General features: G+C 38.4%; 1 protein-coding gene across 1 annotated transcript in view; it reads left to right on the top strand.

Annotated features, from left to right (window-relative positions):
* Positions 1–12,250, top strand: part of EGF (epidermal growth factor) — a gene marked incomplete at its 5' end in the record, with an annotated part of 54,210 nt that overhangs the window by 20,954 nt on the left and 21,006 nt on the right. The window contains 5 exons of the mRNA XM_083367091.1: positions 635–757; positions 2,179–2,304; positions 3,697–3,833; positions 5,053–5,201; positions 6,133–6,237. Coding sequence (XP_083223217.1) covers positions 635–757; positions 2,179–2,304; positions 3,697–3,833; positions 5,053–5,201; positions 6,133–6,237 — 640 coding nt within the window. The remainder of the gene's footprint in view (positions 1–634; positions 758–2,178; positions 2,305–3,696; positions 3,834–5,052; positions 5,202–6,132; positions 6,238–12,250) is intronic.

Genomic DNA, 12,250 nt, shown 5'->3' with positions numbered 1-12,250 from the left:
CCACTGTACCACCATGATATCTTTTATAGGCTGATAGTGCAAAATGTGGCTCTGCCTCATTTCTCCCACATACCATGGCACTGTCCCAGTGGAAATGTTGCTTGTGTACATATGCACATATAGGCAAACAGGGAGACTACAAGCATAAGCTTTGTAAAACAGATGGCCCTATAATATATATATAAAAAAAGTTTTTTAAGTTTCCTAACATACTTTGAGAAAAAAAACTGTTCCAAATGCTTTGGATTGTCCTAAAAGTGATAGAGAAGTGAAGTTCAGTATTCTGTTCAAAAGTATGTATTTATTCTGGAAAAATCAAATATTTACATTTTGTCAATTATTTTTCTGTCACATATACACACCTTCTCAGGAGAAGCCTTCACTCAACTAGGTTGCTCTAGCTTTTAGCTTTAGAAATTGGAAATATATTCTTTTTAAAAACAAAACACCTATCAAGCTTGTCTGGAAGCAATACTTGGCCCATGACATAAACACTGGAAAGCAGCGGACAAAAATAATATCAGCGATGTAACACATGGCAAATAACTTCTATTTAACTCTGGCTTGAATTCTTCCAAGTTATTTCCATCAATTTTTTAAAAAACACTTTCTTCTTTATTTTAATGCATTATAGAACTGATTTCCTGTTCAAGCAATTATGTGCACTGCAGCAATGACTGTGGACAGACACCCAAAGGGCCTATTTGCTTTTGTCCTGAAGGATCAGTTCTCCAGGCTGATGGAAAAACATGTTCAGGTAAATAAATATAATTATTTTTCAATGCTTTTTCTGAAAATGTTGCTGTAGATGACAAATGCTTGATGTTGAAACAGGATAATATATTTTATAATTAACAGTGTTTAGCAGTAGGCGTGAGCTTAAATGGACTCCAGAAGATGGTAGAGGACAGGAAGGCCTGGAGGAATGTTGTCCATAGGGTCGCGATGGGTCGGACACGACTTCGCAGCTAACAACAACAAAGCATTTGTACTGTACTTCAGCTTTCTCTAGTCTGGTGTTGAACCAAACAGGCACTGGAAGTATTTGATTAATTCCTATAACCTTGATTTAAACTGGATGTACTTGATAGTTGTAGAAGCACAATATATCTAGAAGAATCCAAGCTTGGCAAAACAATAATGTTTAAACCATTTTCTTTATCTTATTTCAGTAAAAAAAAACCAGTTGGAATCTAGTTGCCCTGGGATGGGGGAATCAAAGATATAATATTTTTATTAGGCCAAGTAAAAATTAGGTAACTAAAACTATTTGTAAGCTTTAAAGTACTCATAAATAAATAAGATGGTTAGAAGGTATAAAATGAAGAAAGGAATGAAAAAGGTGGCTGATATTCATGCCATGTTTACTATATTCCACAATTGGTTTTTAGATAGAAAAATGGAGATCTTGAGATTTACAAGTAGAGAGTGTGAGTTGCCAGGAGTTCTCATAAAGTTTTCTAAGAGCAGGAGGCAAACATTTTTGTAAGCTATCCATTATTTGAAATATAAATGCTACTATTGGATATTTTATCAAATCTGTACAGTAACAAACTGTAACAAACTGATTTTATTTGAAACATAAATTTGAGCTATTAAAGTCCAAACTATTTAAATCCTTTGTGAGATATCCAGACCGCATGATTGGTGAGAAGTAGAAGAGATATCAAGCATGTTGTTATAATATTAATAAAACAAGAGAGAATGTAAGCTTTCATATTAGGTAGGAAAAAAACAAATTGGGAAAAATTATAATCTAATGGGAAGAAAGTTCCATGCTGACTGACAAATTTGGGAGTTGTGATCAACTGAATTTGAAGGACACCAGGTTCTGAGGAGGCTGATCTAAATTACAGTGTTATAAATGTTTGAAATACCTTAATATTACCCTATTTTCCATTATTGACCAATACCAATTACTGCCCAAGACAGACAATTTAGGGAGCAGAATTCCTTTGCATGAGACTAGAAAGATTTTTCTGTTATTGACATCCTGATGGGACAAGTGAGGTATAGAGGGTTTTTTCATCTCTATCCACCCTGGGAATCCCTAAATAAATAACTACCAGCTATAGTTTAACTACAGATCATCTCTAAAAGATGTTTATTGTAATGTTTACTGAAGCTCAGCAGAGTGAACCATGCTATTTCTTGTCAATCTAAGTGCATCTGTTCTAGGTTGTACATCACCTGATAATGGTGGTTGTAGCCAGATTTGTACATCTTTGAGTCCAACAACCTGGGAATGTAGTTGCTTTCCTGGCTATAATCTCCAGAAAGATAAAAGGTATTGTGCTGTTTCAAGTAAGTATTGTGATTTTTGGGCTCATCCTCAAATTTGTCTAACTGAGGCATGAAGATGCTCCACAAACTGCTTTTAAAAGACATATAGTGGTATCAGATAAGACAAGGGGTTCCCAACCCCCGGTCCATGGATCGGCACTGGTCCGCAGCATGCCAGAAATTGGGTTACAAAAACAAGCGAAGCCCCATCCATGGGATACAGGCAGCACACGAAATCATGCCCCCTCTGGTCCATGAAAAAACCCTCTCTCCATTGAACTGGTCCCTGTACCCAAAAGGTTGGGGGCCGCTGATGTAGGATTTTACCTCTTTACTTAATTTACACATTTTTTTTTGCAATGGACACAATCTATGAATCATCCTTAAAGATATGGTGGGTGACATTGTGATGATCTTTCTGCTTCTTATTGGCCAATTTAGGCTGATGCAGTAACAGGATACTGGTTTATGGACATTTTGGCATGGATTGCAAGATGGACTGGACACGTGCTTTTTGCAGGTGCATCCTGTCCATGTAATGCCAGACTGGTGTTTCTGGTCATTCTGAAATAAACTGCTCCAGCACGCGGTGCATTTTGCTAAAATGTATAGCTAAATTTAAGCATAGATGGATCTTAAAGAGATCTAGGAAGACTTTCTTTATTTGATCTTCCATCACTACAACTGGGGATTGATACCTCAATCTTTCTTTTTAACCATACCCTGTAGACACTCTTCATAGGACAGAATTGAAAGTGTAGCTAAGCAAAATAGTTCAGCTTAATATGGGGAGCACTATTGAGTTACAAATTGGTGTTTAATGAAAGACTGGAATTGATAGGGTATTTGGGGGGTGGGGTGGTTACAGAGACATTTACACTTTTATTTATGTTCTATTATGTTAAATTTATTTTGAAGCTTTTTTAACCAAATACTACCGGTATACAGTATATTCAGAGCACTATTCTCTAAAGCATGTGTGTCAAACTCGCTGCATCATGTGATGTGTTGTGACCTATCGAGACTTTTTTGCATTGCTGGAGCTGGGGTGGGCATGGCCTCCACATGATGCAACCAGCTTGTGGGCCGGCAGTTTGACACCCCTGCTCTAAAGCAAGTCCACCACAGGTAATTCCTGTCCTGGGAAAAATGGTAGTATGTAATAATATTCATCTACCTGCTTTGAAAGACATAAGCAGCTGTCACATTTAGCATGTTAAATTCATTGGCAGATTATCATCTTGGTTATTTATAATCATATTGTAATTAAGTTAATCTGTGATTAGTGCCAAGTAAGGATTGTAAATGAGAAGAAAAGAGAGAAAGCACATGCTACAATTTGCTTCTTTCCATTGTTATCTGCAGAGTGTTGAAGTAGAAGACTTAACATGTTACTACATTTATTACAAACAGGACCAAAGCCATTTCTGTTGTTTGCGAACAGTCAAGATATCCGTAGCATTGCTTTTGATGGGACGCAATACTCAAGAATCCTTAGCTGGCAGATGGGAAGAGTCTCAGCTCTGGACTGGGATCCGATGGAAAGTAAAGTAAGCCTTTTTTTTTAAAAAAAAAAGAGGATTTCAAAATATTGCAAGGATCAATGCTTTTACTGCATTGTATTTTAACTGTGTAGTTCATGATGCTCCATGATATAGATAAAGTGCTTCTTATTGCTATTATGCCTTGGGCCAAATGACTTCCTAAACAATGACCACTTGACAGCAGTTATATGTTAACATGCAGTGGTGGGATTCAGCCAGTTCACACCAGTTCGGTAGAACTGGTAGCTAATTTTTTGTTGCCCAGGCTCAGAATGGACTTCCGGAAGCGGCATCCACATAGAGAACCGGTTGTTCACATATTTGAATCCTACCACTGTTAACACAACATATCTGTCATATCGATACATTCCATATTTGTTTTAAAAATACTAAATGATTTTCTCTGTTAGCAATAGCAATAGCACTTAGATTTATATACTGCTTCACAGTGCTTTACAGCCATCTCTAAGCTGTTTACAGAGTCAGCATATTGCCCCCAACAATCTGGGTCCTCATTTTACTGGCCTCGGAAGGATGGAAGGATGAGCCAACCTTGAGCTGGTGAGAATCGAACTGCTGACAGTTGGCAGAGTTAGCTTGCAATCCTGCATTCTAACCACTGTACCACCATGGATCTGTTGGTGATATTCACACATGGCTTCCATCCAGGACCTTGATTAAACATTATTTGTGCACCAGTAGGTTTGGTAGAAACACAGTCTCAACTTTGTAAATAATGTAACTATTTTTTTCTCAAATAAATGTCAATAATAAAAGTTGTGAGAGAAGAAATCCTATCCCCAACTAAGAAGTGCAGTACAGGTGGTACTCGACTTACAACCGTTCATTTAATGATCATTCAAAGTTACAACATGACTGAAAAAAGTGACTTATGACTGGTCCTCTCATGACCATTGCAGCATCCCCACAGTCACATGATCAAAAGTCAGGCGCTTGGCAACCGGCATGTATTTTCAATGATTGCAGCATCCTGCAGCAACCTTTCCAGTCAGCATTTGAACAGCAAAGCCAATAAGAGGAAGCTGTATTAACTTAACAACCCCTAGATTCATTTAATAACTGCAGTGATTTGTTTAAAAGCCACAGCAAAAGAGGTTGTAAGGCTGTTGAGCACAAACCACTTAACAACTGACTTGCTTAGCAATAGAAATTCTCTGATTGTAGGCTGAGGATCATCTCTAAACCTTCTGTTTTCTTCTTATAGATTTATTTTATCCATACAGACCTGAACTGTATAGAGAGATCTGATCTGGATGGCACCAATCGTGAAAAAGTTGTATGTGACACAAGGGAGAGATTAGAAGGACTAGCATTGGACTGGATTAATCGCAAATTATACTGGACTGACCCAGGGTATGTTTTTTACATAAATATTGCAGGACACTTACTGGTAATAAAAAGTATGGTAGTAAATAAGCAACTGACAAAAAATGGAGAGAGTAACTGAAATGTTTCTGAAATGGTAGCATGTATTTGTGTACTTAAGATTAGTCATAACAGAAAGACCTAGAGATAAATAATAATAACATGCTGAATAATATGCTAACCAGAAGCATTCATGTAAAGCAATTTCTTTATTGAACACTGAATGTATTTCCTTTTGGAAAAACAAGGACATTGTTAGGAAAAAAAACCACTCCAAACAATTGTGTCTGAGATGTTATTTTTAATTCATTTCACAGATCTCCTGTCCAGGATTTCCACATATGAAGGGAACACTTTTGATTATATCAAAAGTCATAAAAATGCTGTCTTCCTAAGAAACAAATTAGCAATTGCTTTATTTGCATATAGTAATTATTGGTTTACAAAGCCAGTTTGGTCTAGTGATTAAGGCACCAAGGTGGAATTCAGGATACCCTGAGTTTTACCCCTGCCTTAGGCGTAAAACCAGCTGGATGACTTTGGACCAGTCACTCTTTTTCAGCCCTGAGAACAAAGCAATAGCAAACCATTTCTGAAAAAAATTGCCAAGAAAACCGCAGTGACTAGTCCAGGCAGTCACCAGGAGTCAAAAATTGACTTGAAGACACACACATAATAATAGATGCTTTTCATGAAGTTACTAATTTAATTTATGGATTCTAGTTGCTCCTACTCCTAATCTTACTCGTTTCCTTTGCAGTTTACAACTTTGGTTAATAGGAGAAGATAGAACCGAGAAGAAACATTTAAAACATTTAATTAATATTATGGTATAGAGAATCAACTGGAAGGAGGGAAGTAAAGTGACAAGCTAAAGTTATCGCAATAAGAAACCCCTTTCTATGTGCATATTTTGCAGGAAATATAGCATTGAAACTAGTAATCTAAATGGAATGCAGAGAAAAATAATCATCCAGGAGAAGGAGTTTCATCCTCAAGGAATTGCTGTTCATCCATTTACCAAGTAAGATACCAAGTCAAATTTGTTTCCAAACTGTTATTGGGGGATATAGAGTCCCAAGAATAAAGTCTGTGAAACTATTGCGTCTATTGAAACTGTTTCACCAGTGCAGAGATTTTGCAAATACAGTTATTGAAGGTGCAGATCCAATGGCTCTAATTCTTCAGCCCCTTATGAACTGCTGACCACAAAGCAGAAGTAGAATGTGGATAAACAGTTGCTTATTCTGTGTTCATAAATACAAAAAGCAGGCTAGTTAGAGCAATAGTCTTCCCTGTAATGATATATGGGTATGAGAGTTGGTTGATTGAAGAAGAACTGACTGACACCTTTGTTTGTGATACTGGCGTAAATTACTGCATATACCATGGACAGCCAGAGTAACTAACAGAGAGATGTGAAATCTTACAAAACCAGACAGGCTTTGGTTTGCCACAGTCATTCTACTTCTATTTGGTGGAGAGGCAGCAAAGGCTGTAAAGAGCTCCTCCAAAAGTAAAACTTTTATTTTGTTTTACTTTATTTTTATTTTAACTTTTTGACCTCTTTTAATATTGTATTTTTAACCAACCCCTTTTTAACTTTTTAAACCCATTTTTAAATCCATTTTAACCTTTCAAACCATAGTTTTAAACTCATTTTTAAACCTGTTTTAACAAACCAAATGGGGAAAAGAAGGAAGAGGCAGCGCTCTGCAGCAGAAAGTATATCCAAGCCTTTGAAGCAGCAGAAAATGGAAGATTATATTGCAAACAGACAGTCTGCTCCAGTAAGTAATTCATTCGCAGGCACCTTATCAGATAAATTTAATTTATGTGACTCATTGGAATGGGACTTACAAACCGAACTGGAGAGCAAACAGCGAACTGGAGAGCAAACAGCGTGTGGAGCTGTCCTCCTCCCTCTCGGAGAATGGCTCCCCTCCTTGGAACCCGGCAACAGCCTTTTTTGCACAGGAGGGAGATGTAACAAATTTAAAGGGGGAAAATGTGACAGACTTCCTCTCTAGACAATGTTTGCTTACAGCTCAAACTGTAAACTCAATATATGATCTTTTGTCAATTGTCATAAATAAGGTCGACTGCCTGAAAGAATCTTTTGCAAAGTTTGTTAGGAGCCACTCAAATACTGTAGAAGGACTTGGGAGGATAACCATGGACAGACATGGGATGGCTAATTCAGAAAATGAAACTAGAGAAGGACCTTGTTTTCCTCCCCAAAATTTGAACACCCACAGAGAAAACACTCAATCAGGCAAAGGCCTAAGAGATGACCAATATAATTACAGTCTGCAAACTAACCAGGTTACTTTGCAAATTTATGACAAGAGAGGAAATAGAGGGCGTTGGAGCAATAGAAAAGCTATTAGGCTGTCCCTGAGCCAGCTGCTCCGCTGTGAATTCACTCTGATAGATCTACTACATGCAGAGTGGCTGCCAGCAAGAACACAATGTATGAGAATTCTCCTATCATTCAAGCAGCCCACAATTCCCTCCATGCTCTTCAGAATGAAGCCCTTTCTGAGCATCTTTTCAATATTTCCAATAAGGGTCTTTTGCTCAGAAAAAGTGTGCCCACTCCTGAAACAGCATCACCAAGAGGGAACTTTTGTTTTAAATCTAGGCTGCAACAGCCCTCACACTACTAAGCCTGAGGCTGCTGCAACTGAACTGACCCTGAGAAAGCAAAGAAGCAATATACGAACTGTGTTACCCACAGCTGCAGGAACTGCTGAGGATGTGCCAGAGGAAATGTTGATTGACCTATTCAGTGCATTGCCAGAACCTGAGCAAGTTAACATCATTCAAAGATTGGATGACCTAAAAGAGGCACTGACAACAACTCAATCTACAGCAAAGCCTCTATTTAATTTGGCTCCACTAACCACGCAACCTTGTGACAAGATATTTAATCAACAATCTGCCTTTACCTCAACAGTAAAAAAAAGGTACTGTCACACAGGCTGACAGTGGGGTAACTGCACTGACTGACCCAGCCTCTGAGAAACAACTGAAAGACAAAGGGCTTCATCACACAGTGCCCCCTAAACTGACAAACACTAAGGATATAATCCAGCTTCCATCCTCATTTGATTTAGAAGTTCCCACAACATCTTTCCACAAGATGAACCCTCAGCTATGCCCCTCCAAAAATGGACATAAATCTACATTTATAGACTTAAGCCAGAGTACCTGCCCATTGGAAAAAAAATCATTCTTGGAGCAAGAGCAGAGGCACACTGGCAACTGAGATATAGAGGAGCAACAACAAGTTCTGCAATCCACGAGGAGAAATATCGACCCTCACAACAACTGTGTTTATATGGGAAGCTTAGATGATATCGACCAGCTCCAATGGCAAGTTGACATCTGGCATTTTTACCATCTAGCCAATCAACCAAGCCAGACCACCTTGCCTCTGAGAACCCCATACAGTTGATGACCTGGAACATAGCTGGCTGGAAAGGGATGGTTGATTGTGGACTAATGAGCTTTCTTCTAGATTTGACGTAATAGCCTTTCAAGAAACCTGGCTAACCGAAGTGGATGAACCAGTACAACTGCCAGGCTTTCAGGGATGGGCCTCCCCAGCCCTAAAAACAAAGAACAAAGGGAGACCCTCTGGTGGGCTATGCATTCTTATAAAGCAAGAGTTGCAATGGCAGGGAGAGAAATTATATAATGAAGATAAGTATCCGTACTTTCTAGCTGTTAAATTTGAATATGACCAGTTTGAGTTAATATTGGTAAATGTGTACATTCCTCCAAGCACATCCCAGCACTATAATTCTGAATATTGGATGGGCTTGGAAGTTATCCTAGAAGATATATCTATACTGTACCCTCAGTCCATAGTGGTATTATTAGGAGATCTGAATGCTAGACTGGGTCCCTCTCTGTATGAGCTTGCCCAGAAGAAGGGAATCTCAGGGGAGTTCTTTGATAACCATCCTCAGTGGCTCTCGAGAGACTGTAAAAGTAATGCCGCTGGCCTGCTCCTAGTCTCCTTAATTTTTAAGGGTAATCTCCAAATTTTGGGAGGTAAGGACAAGAATTATACATACCCTTATACATACCACTCAACCAATTCAATAGTGTACTTGATCTCTTTTGTGTGTCTAGAGATAAGGCTGACCTCTTCTCAGAGGTCACAGTACACCTTAGCGACAATATCGACCATCAGCCTGTAAGTGTGACATTGTGAGGCCGCTCAGATTTAAGACCATATAACATGGCTGACAGATGGCTCACCAAACCCAAAATAAAAGGTTAATTTGGGCCAAAGTTGATACTAAGGCAATATTAGAATGCCTTAAAACAGAGAATGTTACTAAGTGGGCTAGAACAATACAGTCATCTACTACTGACTGGATGTCAGCCTTCAATGCATTCTCCAATCTTTGTAACATACTGAAGAAACACCTAACAGCTAAACCTACTACAAAAAGAGCCCAAGTGGGTAGACCTCGCTGGTTTGATCCTGATTGCCAGCGACTGAAAAAGAAATTGAAGGCAGCCATGAGGCTTGCCCAGAGGAATCCTACTGCCCATATACAAGCTAAGATGCTGCACACAAGAAGGGAATATAAAAAAAACTATAACATTAAAGAAAAAACGTTTTGCCATTTCAATCTGGTCAGAACTTGAGTTGGCTGCCAGAAGTCATAACTCAGTATTATTTTGGCCCTCTGTAGCAGGTATCCTGAAGGAATGGAGATTTGCATTTGACATACCAATCTCTGCTGCGGACTGGGAGAATTATTATCAGTGTTTGTTTGCCCCCACCGAACCGGTAAAGAAATTATTTTTAAACAGTGATTTGGTAAATCCTAGAACTCTCCCCCCTTGGCCACCAGTCTCAGAAAAGGAGATACAGTCCATTATTAAAAGCTTAAAGAGCAATAAAGCCCTAGGCGAGGATTTTCTACCAGCAGAATTATTTAAGAAATTTCCCAACTGGTGGGGCCCTGTATTAGCAGGTCTTTTTACACACATAAATAACACCTGCCATATACCAGATGGGTGGAAGATGGCAATAGTTGTCCCCATATATAAAAAAGGGAATAAAAAGGATTCTAGTAATTATAGGCCCATCAGCCTGATTGACATTGTAGCAAAAATATATGCTAGGTACCTTTTGAACAGAATTGAAATCTGGGTAGAGGAAAACAACATCCTCACAGAAGAACAAGCAGGTTTTAGACAAAACAGATCTACTATTCATAACTGCTTTGTCTTGAACCATCTAATTGCCAAATATGCCTATAAGAGGAGACCCCTGTTTGCTGCTTTCATAGACCTTACAGCAGCATTTGATATGGTAAATAGAGACGTACTATCGAGTAAATTGACATCTCTTAAAATAGAACCCAGACTCCTGGCTTTGATTAAAGCCCTTTACACAAGTACCTGTTTGAGGGTGCGGTATGGGGTTAATGGGGCCCTGACTAACAGGATTCACACAAATAAAGGGATAAGGCAAGGGTGTATCCTGGCCCCATTATTATTTAATTTATACATCAATGACTTGCCAGGGTTAATGAAAGATACCATGGTACACATGCCGATGATCTTAAATACTTACTGTAACAGCTTGCTTTATGCTGATGATATGATTTTATTATCATACTCACAAGTAGGATTACGTAGGCTATTAAGAAGATTCAGCTCTTATTGCCAGGATAACTCCCTAATCATTAGCAAATCTAAATCGAAAATAATGGTGTTTGGAAGAAACCATCAGAGACATAAGTGGCAATTAGATGGTGAACCAATTGAGCAGGTTAATACCTTTGTATATTTGGGAGTAACTTTTTCAAAGACCGGATCTTGGGCCTGCCATCATCAATGGAGTACATTTAGAGCAAAAGCCCGTTTGAACTTATTGCTCAAACTAAAGAACCATATGTACCCAGGGTCCCTAGCTCCATTACTCAAGGTTTATAAGGCTAAGGTTACCACAATGCTCTTGTGTGGAGCAGAAATTTGGGGTCTTTACTCAACCACAGTCCTAGAACAAACACAGTCCCAGCATTTGAGATTTTGGGTGTAGAATCCAAGAACATCTGCTGCAGCAGTTAGAGCTGATTTGGGAATTCATACAATTCAGGCATTATCTAAAATTAGAGCTTATAACTACTGGTGCAAAGTTAATGAAACGGAGACTGATAGACTCCCCAAATTATGCCTACTAGAGCAAATAAAACTACAATCACAAATCTCCTGGATCACCAAACTAACAAATTTTGTAAGAAGCTGTGGCCTTCCTGTCTCTTGCATAACAGGAGAACAATCTAAAAAAAGAGTTGCCCAAAGAATTAAGGATATAGAAGCACAAACTGATATAGCTATCCTTAGTAAGGTAGGTAACTTGAAATGGCTGAGTAAATACAAATGTACTTTTCAAGTGGACAGTTATTTGAAGTTACAACTCCCAAAACATCTTAGGAAGATATTTACAAGAGCGAGATTCGAACAGCTTGACACAATGGTCAGATATGGGAGATTTCATGCTATACCGTACAATGAGCGTCTCTGCATTTGCGGAGCGGCAGAGGTAGAGGACCTGGCTCACATCCTATTTGACTGTTGTCTGTATAAGAGGGTGAGAGACAGGTATCTTGGTCTATATACCAAACGAATCACCCATTGGGATCCCCACATCAAAATAACTTACCTTATGTCCGGTCAGAACTTGAAGATAACATTTAACATAGCACAGTACTTAAACAAAATGATCCGGTTAAGATCTGCATATGTGGGACTGATTGGGGTAGATTGCAAGGGCGACTCCGAAATATAATGTTATCATATTTTATCTATATCTTAAATTATTGTACATTATTACAATTTCATTTTAGATTGTATTTTATTACTATTTCATCTTAAATTGTATTTTATTTTAATTCCATTTTAAATTGTATTTTATCAAATTCCATTTTAAATTGTATTTTATCAAATTCCATTTTGGATTGCTTTTATCAAGTTTTGGTGACGGTTTGTTGCTGGAACTTTGC

The sequence above is a fragment of the Vipera ursinii genome (genome assembly GCF_947247035.1).
Source record: "Vipera ursinii genome assembly, chromosome: 7".
Taxonomy (NCBI): Eukaryota; Metazoa; Chordata; class Lepidosauria; order Squamata; family Viperidae; genus Vipera; species Vipera ursinii.
The sequence above is the reverse complement of the archived record's forward strand: the minus strand, read 5'-3'. Positions and strand labels throughout refer to the sequence as shown.